A 14,608-nucleotide genomic window follows, 5' to 3' on the forward strand; every position below is an offset into this window, starting at 1 on the left:
GCTCTCCATCATGCCGGATGGTGTCTATGACGTCTATGGGCTCACGTCCCCGGGTTCACGTCCAAAAGAAAAGATTGTTGTAATCAGATAGCCTGGCGGACTTTCAAGGCTCTAAATAACATAAAGCCATGCGAGCAATTTTACACAGATCGAGCAGTCACGCCGGTCACATTAAAAAATCCGGCTTGTTGTTTTTTTTTCAAAAATCCCTTTTAGCCGGTAACAGAGCTCAGTTTTTACTTCTCTTCTAAAATATCCCAAGATCTTTATTCATATTCGGGAGTTGAAAAATACGAACGTCAATAATTATAAATAGCCAAGATCGGAACACCGAGGGCAAAGACAGGTCATGAAAACTGCTATATATTGCCCAGTATCTAAAAATCTCTATCTCAAAATTTCAGCAACAAGATATTGGCTCTGATTAAATGTTCTTGTTAAAAAAAAATAACACACATCTTGAGCAAGTTTTGAAATAGGCAAAATTCAACATTTTCGTTGTTTGTCCAACCTCTAACTCCCAAGCACTCAGTTGTTCCTTACTGCAAGGGTCACCCCAAGGTCTCTCCGGCGACGCAACCGCTGACCGCAGAGCCGAGGAAACGGGTCCTGGGCTCGAGTTTGGTCACTCTTGTTTCGTTTGGCCAATCATCTACGTTCCTACAAACAATCAGTGCCTCAGGCACCTGTAGCACGGTAGAAGAACAGAGGTTGATTGCCCCTCCCCCCGGCCAACAACAACAATAACAACAAAATCTGTGAAATAGTTAAACCAACTTTATTCATGTATCAAGATTTTATTACAAAACCATTTACAAGGACTTATAGCATTTGTTTAATTTGGAATGTAAGTACTTTTTTTTTACTATTGTGGGCTCTATTTTTCCGATTATTTTAATTTCAACCCCAAAATAAAAAAAAAGTAAGTAAGGAGAAGGACTGCATAAACAAAACGCCCTGGTATCATCAAGGGCAATGTCTGAATGACGTGCAATGTAATAAACGTGGAGCCATATCTTTGTAATAATTCATAGCTGGAAGAAAACCTTCCGGTTGTACAAGCAAAAGAGAGCCAATCATTGTCTTTTGTATCGCTTACAAATTTCTTTAGTATTATCAATCTGTTCTGAAGACAGAGGTATATCGTAAATCTGCAGACATGCAATGCGGCCCCGGTAGTTTCTTTTATCTCCGACTCTAGCCCCCATTCTTATTGTATAGTTAGTAGCTAGCTCAATTTGGCCTAAGTTCTTGGAATCTACAAATTTGCCGTTTATCCACAGACCAGCTTTTCCAGTTGTGTGATCATACGTGGCGCCGATGTAATTCCATCGATTTGGTGCAACCTTTGTGCTTTGCAATGGCTGAACCGTTTTTTTATGATTTCGATCCACAAAATGAGCAAATAACTTTCTGGGTTGCGCCAACCACAGATTCGCTCCCCAGCCATCCTTTTTAAAGTTGAAGATGGGACCGGCCTTCTCAGGGAATACCCACGCCAGTATGGTCAAAGAATCTTTAGTATCCAGCTTACCATTATTTGGAAACTCGATGAAACTATCTGGTGTGCCAAGAAATGAGAGCGAGTCGCCTTCCTTGTTATCAGGCCCCACAGCTGGAATGACTAGACTTGTTTCCCCGGGAGGATTTCCACCAATCACATCTCGTGCTTCGTATCTCGCGTTCAATGGAAACAGAGCCACTGGCCGGATATTGGCTGGTGAAAAGAATGAAGAAATTAGACACAAGAACATTTCATAATTTGTTTGGTGATTATCACAAAACCCCTGGTTAAGTTCTTCAGTCGTTTTCCTAAGTTTCGAAACGCCGTGAACGCAAACGTAGAAGTAGTTAATAAGTAGTTTTACTCACAAGACATGTTTCGGGAGGAAATGAGCCGTGGCGTAGCGGTCACCTTAAAAGATACGTTTCGTTCATCACACGATTTGTAAGTGAAACTGCCTACGGCAAGGAATTGGAACCGTGAAACGTGCTTGGCAAAGCACCTCTCCTTGTCAAGACCTCTCTGCTATCTTCGTAAGGTCCTGGCTAAAAATGGGGAAACTAGCATTTAAGTAACTGGTACTGTCTTTGCAAAAGGAAGTTTTTTTTTTTCGCTTAGCCACGCATAGTTTTCTTTTTTACCTTTACAGATGTTGCCTTTAACTGCCTTGAGAACAAGACCAAGCCGAGCGACATCCGCTGTAAGCACGTGACTAGCATCCGGGTCTGTCGCTATCTCATCGAGTTCTTTCTCATTGTACATTTTTCCAATTCCAATACAGAAAACAGTCACACCAGAATCCCTGAGTGCTTTTGATGGAGTAATGACATCTTCGGTTGATTTTCCTGATGTCAGCACAATCAAGATGTGTGGTACGTTTGTTCTGGAAGTGGCATCAAACAGTTCTTTCTTCACAAGCCTTAGTCCGGCGCCAATGTTGGTGTTTCCCCCTAAGTACTGTATTCCATCTATTGCGTTTTCGACACTTTTTTGGTCAAAGTATGTCTTGAAATTCAACACAACTTGAGAATTGGTAGAGAATACAACAAAACCAATATGAGTTTGCAGATGGTTGACAACAAACAGACTTGCGATGGCTTTGGCGATTGCCAGACTACTTTTAAAATGTTCTCGTCCTCTCTTGTCTTTGTCACCAGATGCATCAACTAGAAAAGCCAAATCGACCTTGTCTCTGCACACACCAGCACCTATTAATAGGAAAGGAACATAATAAAGCTGTACAGGCTCAACAGCTTGCCAGGACTCAGAGAGAAGAGCCATCTTGCCTGGCTTATTTGCACTTCCATGACGCGCATAATTGGAAAATAGAACCATTATTCTGAAGTGTTACACCTAGGTCTTTCATGTAATGGTGCCTTTAGAAACGCAAATCCTATACATTTTAAAGAAATTTTTGGGATTCAAAGAGGAAGGAAGGCGATAAAAAAGGCCATTTGCGAGTGAATCGGTTCCTAAACGAGTCTTCGTTCAAAACCTTCGATAAGAAAATGAGTGTGATTTGCATGAAAATGAACCTGTATATAGGTGAAACGCATTTTCATATGAATGGTTTAGCACAAGACTCGTTTTGACACAGAGGCAAAAGGTAACTCGAAAATGGCCTATTGGCATGACATGTGAATGTTAGCTTTGTTCCTCTAGGAGGCAGTGCGACCTTATATTTAGCATTGTGATTCCGTTTTTGTTCACATTAGATCTCTTGCTAGACTGCGTCTCACTGCTTTGATCCTCTTTTCTAACTGACACGGCTGCCAACTGCATGGGTAAAGAAACATGACTCACAAGATCCAATGGCTCCAGGAAAGAAATCAAAATTTATTATGTTCTGCAAAATGCTAGATTTAATATATATACTGAGAGCAATTTCTCAAATCCCAGTTCAAAGGTACAATAAAACTGATGGGTATTTATATAGAATGGTCAGTATATCTCCGAAAAGAAAAAAAATCGCTGTTTGAAAACTTCGTTCCAACAAAAACTTCCTTGTCGAGCTGTACTAGTGTAATTAAGGTTCTCAGAGTTCTATTTCTAACTCCTCTGTTCTAATCTAACATAGGGCTGTTCAAAATATATGGCACTAGCTAATGTCTTTTAGATCACCAAATATTGGAACAGGACAATCGTGTATAAGGTAAATGTCATTGATGGATCCATGCTAAGAAAGGGCGCGTGTTTGGTTCGTATACACGCGCCCGGTTTATTCCATGCAGATAAGAATGCGTGAAAAGTCAGCTAGTCAGGCCCAACAAATGTCGTCAAAGTTCCGTATCGTTCTCTTGTTTCTACACGTGCACGTGAGAGGTGGCCATAAGTCTTCTCTTTCGTCTCCCAGACATTTGTTCCTGATTCTTGCCCCCTGTGCAATAAGTGTACAGCCGGTTACTAAGTACACGCGTGCATTGTACAAACAACTGTTATCGGTATCAAACTACTATCCTTAGGCTGTTTATTCAGTGGAATTTATCGAAGCTAATCTGAGCCTGTACTTATGGCCACCTCTCTTTAACAGGCAGGTTCTTCTGTCAGCCACAATTCACTTCCTACATTTACTCAGTGTCATTGAAACTTCCCTACACCCCAACCTCCAAACGTTCAAATCTCCACGATGACCACAAAGCTGTTGAAGCCCAGTTTTTAAACACTAATTTTATTTTTTTGAGAAAGCATTCTTCAATTATCAGTTTATCAGTTGTCCTTTTTTGGTGAAAACAGGTCTCCTCCAAACATCATGGACAGCTGATATCCTCCGGGCAGTCGATTGGCTTTATTGCAGGTTTAATTTTTACGGTTGATCAGTATTAAGTACTTATTAACTGAGAGTGAGGTCTTTACGGGAAAATCTCAAACCGAGACCTTGCCGTATTGACCGAACGGTAGTGAGGTCAATACGGCAAGGGCAAGGTACTTGTGAGATTTTCCAGTAAAGAACGAAGGTTTAAAGGTGGATAAGTTGTTTATTATATGGCTTTTTTGTTTTGCTTTTGAAGGCCCGTAATCGGCGCGTGGGCATTACGGAAAAATAATGCTCTATGATTAGCCAGTTATGGAGCACGCGTTACAATGGCTACAAACACAAGTCATATAATAATTAACAATTAGACCCGTAGCCCTTGAGGGCTATTGATCGCATGACCCTTGAGGGCGAAGGGTTTAATTGGTATCACCCAACTAGTCGGACGGAAAAGGCAATAATAAAGTTAGCAAATGCAAGTTGAAGAAATATTTATTTGGGAATAAAACGAGAGAAAGCGTCACGCTCGATTGCGCCAATTTCGCTACTCCAGGACTATTACTAATAGCGTAGCCAATTGAAATGCAGGATTTGTATTAGTCCACTCATTGGGTGATACTTATACGATTTATTGCTTAATTGATCTACATGGTGCCATATTACATTCCTACTTATACTTCCTCTAAACAACAGCCACCTCTACAAATACATTCCAGATCTGTCACTGGGATGTCGTAGTGACGCTAAGTAGCTCCTTTCCAGGTTCACTGTATTCAAGTTAATTATTCCAAACTACATTGACATGCGATAGTTTATAGCTTACCAATATCTCCACCGGATATCAGGTTCTCCTTAATAACATCCCCTGTATCCCATTTGTCTTCCTCGGCATTTTCCTGAACGCCTTGTTTCTTTGACTCAGTGGGATTGCTTCCGATGGTTTCCATTGACCCTTCACCAGGGGACAAACCCGTGTCGTTCACTAGTTCAGTGTCCGCTCTATCACTTGTTTCTACCCCTGAATGATAAAAAAGGGAATCGTGTAACAATTATAAGGAAATAACGCTGTGTGTGTTTTTGTCTGTGTAAAAGCTCGGAAGTAATCTTTAAACAGACCGAGAAAACAAAAAAAGACACGAGATCCAAGACATGATCGACATAGCGTACTATACGGTCCCGGCCCGGGCGGATCTGGCGAGGTTCGGCGTGTTAAGTCAAATCCCTAAATTAAAAAAAAAATTACACATTACAACACGCTGACTTGGCTTCAGAATGCCGGAAATCCCATTTTCATGGAGAGGATGACCCCGGACCCCCTACAGGGGAAAACTGTCGGCGGTCCGTAACTCGAACCTCCTTCTCTGAAATCCTGTATCCGCCCCAGCACGGCCACTGTTCAGGTTTAAAGTCCTGGGTTTTTTTTAACTGAGTTTCCCCCCTAAAATGTGCGTTTTCGTAGCGTATGTACCTAGAAGCCCATCAGAAACCAAATTCTGATAAGCAACACCGTCTGTATCTGAGTCGTCTGTCACAATTTCTGTATCTCCTTGCTTCTTTAATTTGTTTCCCATAACACGTCCGATCTTCGTGAACTTCCTTCCTCCTACTCCACCTGTGATGGCTATACTGCCATCAATGCTTGCTCGGCCTCCTCCTGATACCCCTGCGTTTACTCCGCCGGCTGTGTTTGCAACTTAAGGATCAAATAAGGAGTCATGTCATGTTTGTAACGTTCTAATGCTGTCTGCGCATGTGCATGAATGTTTGCCTGCTGTAATCTACATTCAGACCAAACATAAGAAAATATAAGAGATCCACGCATACAGAGATTTAATTGTTTCGAGTATTTGATTTTAGGCGTACACAGCAAAGTTAATCATGTTTTTCAGAGACAATAGAACTCGTTTATAGAAATCGCCTGTCATGATTACCTTACGATATATGGCAATGCATATTTTACATCATCCTTAACTTGATTATAAACTTTCGAGCGATTACAATTAACCAGGGACCTGTTTCTCGAAAGCCCCGGAAAGTTTTCGGGCCCGGAAAGCCATTTTTAGTTAATCGGTATTTAAAGACAGAGAGGTGAACACGCCTGAAACTTCTTGTACGGAATGGAACCTCTGTTTATATCAAGAATATGTGAAAAGAACAGCTCTGTAATCATAAGGTTTAAGATTCTCCGCCGGCTTTCCGGTTGCGAAAACTTTTCGGGACCTTCGAGAAACGGGCCCCAGGACCGCTCGATCCGGATTCGAGCCCACTAACCATGAGGCCAGTGCGCCAACGCTCAATTTCCTAATGTGAGTTTGAGTCATCTGTGATAAAGCAGCTAACAAATCGTTTGTTTTTTGTGGAAGAAGTTTAGAGAGTAACTTTTACCAGTTGTCGTTCTTTCGTTACGTTGGGTATACGTTGGTAAATATCTGTCATAAGGGATGGACTATCATTTTCTTGAGGAAAGAGAGGTTGGGCAATTTGAAAATAAACTTCCTGCACAGCAACAACGTCTGAAAAAAAAAATCGTGCTAGGGCTTTAAATTATCCAGGTATGGGACTATGACCTTGGCTCCTTTCTAAAAATTCGTACAATTGCATGTGTGTAAAAGAAACTTATGCCAATATTGAGTATCCAGGCAACATAATAAAAAATAGAGGATTCACCTACCTTTACACGCCGTATCTATAATGGTATTCACAATGTACTTGAGCGCATCAAACTCTGCTTTAAACGTGTGCTGTGAATCTGGGTTGGTGGCCATTTCTTGTAGTTCTTTAAGATCGTAGTTTTTACCTATTCCTACACTGAAGACAGTAACTCCTGAGTCCCTGAGCTCCTGGGATGGAACAGTAATGTCATCTTTTGACTTGCCATCAGTTATAACACAAGCGATGTTAGGAACACCTTTTCGGGCGCCGTTATCAAATAGAGCTTTGGCTTCTATAAGGGCTTGGCCAGTATTTGTTCCACCACCAGGATATACGATTTTATCAATGATGTCAACGATTTCTGATAGGCTGTTATGTTGATCAAACCGTGACAAAACCTAAATGAACAAAGGTTAATGCAATTAATCTCCACAACGATACCTAGGTACATCCCGGGGGAACTCCCGTATGGAAAGGTCGGGGACGCTCGTCATCTCGCTCAGGGGAATAAATCAAGGATTCTCGTCTAACTTAGGGTGTTCGTGACCAAACGCCACTATTTTTAGCTATCAAAATATCTTTTAGCGTGCACGTAAAGAAATCAGATAATAATAAAAACGCTCAAAGTTCCGTTTTTAGGCTCAATTTCGACGGTCTCTCGAATGCGGTTTACCAGTGCAGGCTCCTTTCCTGAACAGCAGCTGGTAATCGAGCCTATTCTGTTTGACGCGGTATCTTTTAGGGTTTTAATTTAAATTTTCCGAAGAACATCCTTGACCTTTTCATATGGAAGTCCCCCCAGAGATACATCACGTTGAAGACAAAACGATGAACCGAAACTTGAAGATGCATTAGAAATGATCGGACGTATTCATGCTCCAGAACTGAAACAATAATGTATGCATCTGTGAATTACAAATTAGGCGACAAACTGTAGAAGTAATTAATGGATACTTGAAACGTTTAACAGTTTTAAAGACTCAGTATTGACCATTATGCTTTTCGTGAGTCTGTTATTAGTTTTATTTACTTGATAGCGAGGTTGCTACGTACGGTTTTTCAACACTCAGAGCGCGCAATGCAGCCCGGCCAAAACTCTAGAAGCCAGTTATCACCGAGATTACCCAGAACTCACTGCGGACATCCTACCTTTGCGTTATTGCTGTAAACGATGATCCCAATGTGAGTGCCTTCTTTGGACACACCGAAACTTTGGGTAAGATCTTTGACAAAATTCTTAACCTTATCAAAGTTTCCTTTCCCGGAGCTTTCTATGCTTCCTGAACCATCAATGACAAATAAAAGGTCCACCTTTGCCTTGCATTCTACGGTCAGAGAAAAATAACAAAATTATATATTACCTGTTGAAGTTTATCGCTTTATCGGGAGAGGGGTGTCGGGTGCATATTTTAATCTTGACTGAGCTAACGTGGTAGGGTATTATTTTTGTGAAACTATGATTGTAAATTGGCGTTATGATTAGTCATTGGTGTTTCACATTCAAAAAGGTAGATACCCTGTACATGTTTGACGTGCGTCTAGCTTGTGTTTGAATCACTTGATGCAAATACTCGAGTGATATGCAAATACTCGAATGAGTTTGAAAGGGCACGGACGTTCCCCTCCGGGGGAAAACCGTCGGTGGTCCGTAACTCGAACCTCCTTCTCTGAAATCCTGTATCCACCCCAGCCGGCCCCCGTTCAGGTTTAAAGTCCTGAGGTTTTTTAACTGAGTTTCCCCCCTGAAATGTGTGTTTTCGTAGCGTATGTACCTACAAGCCCATCAAAAAACAGATTCTGATAAGCAACACCGTCTGTATCTGAGTCGTCTGTCACAATTTCTGTATCTCCTTGATCCTTTAATTTGCTTCCCATAACACGTCCGATCTTCGTGAACTTCCTTCCTCCTACTCCACCTGTGATGGCTATACTGCCATCAATGCTTGCTCGTGCTCCTCCTGATACCCCTGCGTTTACTCCGCCGGCTGTGTTTGCAACTTAAGGATCAAATAAGGAGTCATGTCATGTTTGTAACGTTCTAATGCTGTCTGCGCATGTGTATGAATGTTTGCCTGCTGTAATCTACATTCAGACCAAACATAAGAAAATATAAGAGATCCATGCATAAAAAAATTTTAAAGGGCAAAGTCATTCCAAAAGCTTACTTTTTATGTCTTCGCCTATAGCAAGTAAACATTCAGTTTTTTCACTCAACGAAGTTTCAGCTTCTGAAGTGCCTGCTATCCTTAAGAAATTCGTCTCGAAAGAAGCGACTTCGGAGGCCGCAATTTTGAATTGTACTTGGCAGCTAGGCCGTGTTTATGTGACGACATTCCGTCCGACCGGTGAGCAAAATGTATTTTTTTTCTAGCGATTATCCACTTCATCATCTTCACTGCTATCATTTTCGGAGCTGGAGCATGTTTGGCTCAAAATAATACGGCTCAAGAGCAGCCGTAACCCAGAGTGGTAGTTAACAGGCCCGTCGGAAGCCATTTGGACAAAATCTGTTGGACAGAATGACGTCACGAAAACGCGGCTTGGCTGCTGAGTACTGTTCAAAATGGCGGCAACGATGTCGGATTTTTGGGCTTCTTTGGAGACGAATTTTATAAGGAAAACCTGCACTTTAGAAGCTGAAACTTTGGTGAGTGGCTAAACTTGGTGCGAAGTTTTTATTAGCGTTTGCAAAAATATACGTGTTTTGGAGTGACCTTCTCCTTTAACTGTTTGGAGGTTTGATTTTGGGCAAACACAGTAAAGTTAATCGTCATTATATTTTTCGGAAACAATAGAACTCGTTTGTAGAAATCGCCTTTTGCGATTACCTTACGATATAAGATAATGTATGTTTTACATCATCCTTAACTTGATGATAAACTTTAGCTTCCTACCCTTACAATTAACCAGGACCGCTCGATCCGGAGTCAAGCCACTAACCATGAGGCCAGTGCACCAACGCTCAATTTCCTAAACGTGAGTTTGAGCCATCTGTGATAAAGCAGCTAAGAAACAATTCTTTTTTTTTTACTTGTGGAAGAAGTTTAGAGGGTATTTTTTACCAGTTCCCGTTCTTTCGTTACGTTGGTAGATATTTGTCATAAGCGACGGACCAATGTTTTTTAATGGGAGGGGGTTTGGGCAATTTCCAAAAATATTCCCGCACAGCAAAAGCGTCTGAAAAAACACTCATGCAAGGGAAGCCATGGGGAAAAATCAGGCAAGAGCTTTCCACTGTCCAGGTCCTGTGTTTTACTTTAGATACTATGGGACTATGACCTTGGCTCCTTTCTAAACATTCGTACAATTGTATGTATGTAAAAGAAACTTCTGCCAATATTGAGTATCCAGGCAACATAATAAAAAATAGAGGATTCACCTACCTTTGCACGCCGTATCTACAATGGTATTCACAATGTTCTTAAGCGCATCGAACTCTGCTTTAAACGTGTGCTGTGAATCTGGGTCGGAAGCCATTTCTTGCAGTTCTTTAAGATCGTAGTTTTTACCTATTCCTACACTGAAGACAGTAACTCCTAAGTCCCTGAGCTCCTGGGATGGAACAGCAATGTCATCTTTTGACTTGCCGTCAGTTATAACACAAGCGATGTTAGAAACACCTTTTCGGGCGCCGTTATCAAATAGAGCTTTGGCTTCTATAAGGGCTTGGCCAGTATTTGTTCCACCACCAGGATATACGATTTTATCAATGATGTCAACGATTTCTGATAGGCTGTTATGTTGATCAAACCGTGACAAAACCTAAATGAACAAAGGTTATTGCAATTAATCTCTACAACGATACCTAGGTACATCCCGCGGGGAACTCCCATATGAAGAGGTCGGAGACGCTCGTGATCTCGCTTAGGGGAATAAGTCAAAGGTCCTGGTCTCACTTAGGGCGTTCGTAACGAAACGCTACTATTTGCTACTATTTATATACTAAAGTATCTTTTAGCGCGGACTCGAAGAAATAATAATAGCTGAACAGCGGCTGGTGACTGAGCCTGTTCTGTTTTACGCGGTACCTTTTAGGGGTCAAACAGTGCTTGAGCCACGACCAGAGTAGTCTCCTTTAGGGGTTTAATTCAAAACTTCCGACCTTTTCATATGGAAGTCCCCCCAGAGATTCATCACATTGTCGACAAAACGATGAACTGAAAGCTGAAGATGCATTAGAAATGATCGGACGTATTCATGCTCCAGAACTGAAGCAGTTAATGTATGCATCAGTGAATATATTAAGTCATCAATTAACAATTCATCAAGTTTGAACAAAGGAAATCACGACCGTCACGGTGTTTGAATATCTGATCTCAATTAGCATAGATTTTCACGATTTTTTTTCTCCGTTTTCTCCTCAGTTTTAGTTTCGATTGAGAAGATATATCAAACACACAAGACAATGTTTGACCACATTTCCAAACACCTCGAAGTTCGTCAAAAACACTCCGCTGCGCGTCGCATTTTTAACTCTCTTCTCGGTGTTTGGAAATGTGGTCAGACACGGTCTTTCGTGTTTGATATATTACTTCTACGGTTTTCCAATACCCAGAGCGCGCAATGCATCCTGGCCAGTCTCGATAAGCCAGCTATCACTGAGATTACCCAGAACTCACTACGGGCATCCTACCTCTGGTTTATCGCTGTAAACGATGACCCCAATGTGAGTGCCTTCTTTGGACACACCGAAACTTTGGGTAAGATCTTTTACAAAATTCTTAACCTTATCAAAGTTTCCTTTCCCGGAGCTTTCTATGCTTCCTGAACCATCAATGACAAATAAAAGGTCCACCTTTGCCTTGCATTCTACGGCCACAGAAAAATAACAGAATTATGTATTACCTGTTCAAGTTTATCGCTTTATCGGGAGAACGGTGTTGGGGGCAGATTTCAATATTGATTGACTTAACGTCGTAAGGTATTATATTTTTGTGAAACTGACTGTTATTTTGGCGTTATGATTAGTCATTGGTGTTTCACATTCGAGAAGGTAGATACCCTATACATGTTCGACGTGCGTCTAGCCTGTGTTTGCATGACTTGACGCAAGTACTCGAATGAGTTTGAAAAGGCAAGGACGTTCAGCGGGTTAACAATTTTTCCCGTGAAGATATATCAAAGGGTAGGTTTTGCACTTTTCTAAAATTTGCAAAAGTGTCATTTGACGCAAAATCGAGGTAGCCTACATTAACACAACGCTACTGCCACCTGAACTTCCTCCTCTGCCGCCTGAGATGCCTATACTGCCTCCAATACTTGCTCCTCCTCCTCCTCCTCCTCCTTGTCCTCCTCCTCCTACTCCTACTCGTCCCCCTCCACCACTGGAACTGGAACCACTACTTCCACTTGAACTTCCTCCTCCACCTACTCCAATTCTTGCTCCTCCGCCGCCACCGCCTGAGATGCCTATACCGCCTCCAATACTTGCTCCTCCTCCTCCTCCGCCGCCGCTGGAACTGGAACCACTACTTCCACTTAAACCTCCTCCTCCTCCAACTGTGATGCTTGTACTGCCTCCAACACTTCCTCCTCCTCCTCCTCCTCCTACTACTCCTCCTCCTCCTCCTACTCCTACTCCTGCTCCTCCACCGCCGCCTGTAACGCCTATACTGCCTCCAATGCTTGCCCCTCCTCCTCCTACTCCTGATACCCCTGTGCCGCCCGTACCTACTCCACCGGCTGTTCCTGCACCTGTAGGAACAAATAAAAAGTGAAGTCACGACTATAACATACCAAGAGACGACATATCATCGTCCATTGAACGTACTAATGCCGTTTATTAAAATGCATATGTATTTAACAACACTAAGGTAATCTCCAATCAGATCAAACAGAAAACTTCAAACTAACAGATAAAAGATCCTAAACATACAAAGCAATTCCTCTGTTTAAATTATTTAATTAATTATGTTACCTAAGGTTTTATTGATTGCATTGAAATGTATGTCAAGCCATGTTTAGTATCTACGTACAAATAAAAATTACCTTTTGGAGGACTTGTTGACAATGTTCCTCCTGCGGCTGTTGGAGAAGAGTTTATGAATGAGATAGATTGATAATAGATATATGAATTACATAGATCCCTCATCTCTTTTCTCCGTCCTAGTGGAGACTCGCAAGACAACTTGGACTCCGTTTGGTAAGAAAGCTTTACACACATGAGCTAATAACCTTACAGCATTCTACCATTACTTAATCATCGACTTGTTGAAAGAACCCTTGGTTAAAAAAATTCCTGACGAAAAACCACAGCAGGACACTAACTGAATTTGGAGTCCCACGGATTCTAAAACTCCCCAACATATATATTAGCAATTTTTAACTTCACTGTGCTGTTAATTTATGAGGCGTGTGGCCTTGTGATTAAGGTACTGGTGCCCATTTCACGATGTTCCCGAAAAGTTTTCGCACCCGTGGAAATTAAAAGCCGTAGCAATCTCAAACCTTATGATTACAGAGCTGTTTTATCTACATATTCTTAATATGACCAGAAGTTCTCTTCAAACAAGAAGTTTCAGGCGTATACACCTTTCTGTTTTTAGATACAGATTAACTAAAAATGGCTTTGCGGGCCCGAAAAGTTTCCTGGGCTTTCAAGAAACAGGCCCCTGGTCTTGTCATTCTGAGGTCCCGGTTTCACGCCATTCACCCTGCCACCAGCTTGATTTGTTTTCACTTGTCCCGTGTTAGGTCAGTCCTGTAAATACAGTGGCCAGCTGGTATGTCTCCTGCCAGTTGGCTTTGAAAAGCCAGTTGGTCAACTAAGATATTTAAATTTTAATTTAACTATAACTTAACACGTTCGATATACTAATATACTAACTTGTTGGCTCCCAGGCTTTCAGGACAAACTTCTTTATTTGGAGGTGTTTTCTTTGTATCGAAGAGACAAAGGAAACTTAAAACTTTGCAATTTTGTTCTGAAAGCCTCGGAACCATGTTAGAATATTAATATAGTCGAACCCCACCCAAAATGTCAAGCCTAGGTGGTCGCTTACGAGAGCTTGGTAACTGCAGAGACTTACCCCAGGTATTAAACGTTTTATTCATGTTAAAAGTCAGTTTCAAGAAAATAATCCTGTACTTCCTCTTGAGACATTTCCGTCTCTTGTACTACCCAGGAATGCGATAATGTTACAACACCTTATTATCCAATTTCCATTCTATTATCTGTCAGCTTATGGGAAGTTAAAAAACAAAACAAAAGAAAATTTTCAAACTTTTAGCTCTAAAAGTGGTCGCGGTCGCTTATGAGAGGTGGTCGCTTACAAGAGATTCCAGATATAGTGATTTGAGTTGTAAACTTTTGGTATATTAAAAAACTGGTCGCCGAGGAGACGTGGTCGCTTACGAGAGGTGGTCGCAACCGGAGGTTCGACTGTATATCGAACATGGCCTACTCCCCAGGGATGTATGGTAAGTATCGGATAAAGCAGGAGCTAGCTGACTTCTCCTGGCATACTCACCGGTACAACTCTGCTTTTTAATTTTTGGAAGTACTTGATCAAGTTCGTCAAAGTCTCCTGTCAAGACATGTGCGGAGTCTGGGTCGGTTGCCATTTCATCCAGCTCATCCTTCTTGTATTCTTTACCAATCCCCAAGCTGAAGATCGTCACTCCCATGTCACGGAGTTTCTTTGAAGGTTCTTCTATTGTGTCCTATTCGTCAGAAACAAATCAGCTTATTCAGACGTATT

At 41.6% G+C, this 14,608-nt stretch overlaps 1 protein-coding gene across 3 annotated transcripts in view; it reads right to left on the minus strand.

Annotated features, from left to right (window-relative positions):
- LOC145464362 (collagen alpha-4(VI) chain-like) overlaps positions 1–14,608 on the minus strand; it is a 27,335-nt gene that overhangs the window by 1,767 nt on the left and 10,960 nt on the right. The window contains exons 15-24 of one of the 3 annotated variants that reach the window (XM_081448220.1): positions 14,378–14,570; positions 12,897–12,932; positions 12,120–12,602; positions 11,542–11,717; positions 10,292–10,670; positions 8,058–8,233; positions 6,928–7,306; positions 5,080–5,274; positions 2,146–2,712; positions 1–1,717 (exon numbers count right to left, since the gene is read on the minus strand). The exon at positions 1–1,717 is cut by the window's left edge and continues 1,767 nt beyond it. In XM_081448220.1, coding sequence (XP_081304346.1) covers positions 1,077–1,717; positions 2,146–2,712; positions 5,080–5,274; positions 6,928–7,306; positions 8,058–8,233; positions 10,292–10,670; positions 11,542–11,717; positions 12,120–12,602; positions 12,897–12,932; positions 14,378–14,570 — 3,225 coding nt within the window. In that variant the 3' untranslated portion in view covers positions 1–1,076. Of the gene's footprint in view, positions 1,718–2,145; positions 2,713–3,278; positions 3,882–5,079; positions 5,275–6,927; positions 7,307–8,057; positions 8,234–10,291; positions 10,671–11,541; positions 11,718–12,119; positions 12,603–12,896; positions 12,933–14,377; positions 14,571–14,608 lie in introns of those variants that run through there. The other 2 variants (XM_081448221.1, XM_081448222.1) reach the window with 2 other exon arrangements.

This window comes from Orbicella franksi, chromosome 12 (assembly GCF_964199315.1).
Source record: "Orbicella franksi chromosome 12, jaOrbFran1.1, whole genome shotgun sequence".
In the NCBI taxonomy this organism is placed as follows: Eukaryota; Metazoa; Cnidaria; class Anthozoa; order Scleractinia; family Merulinidae; genus Orbicella; species Orbicella franksi.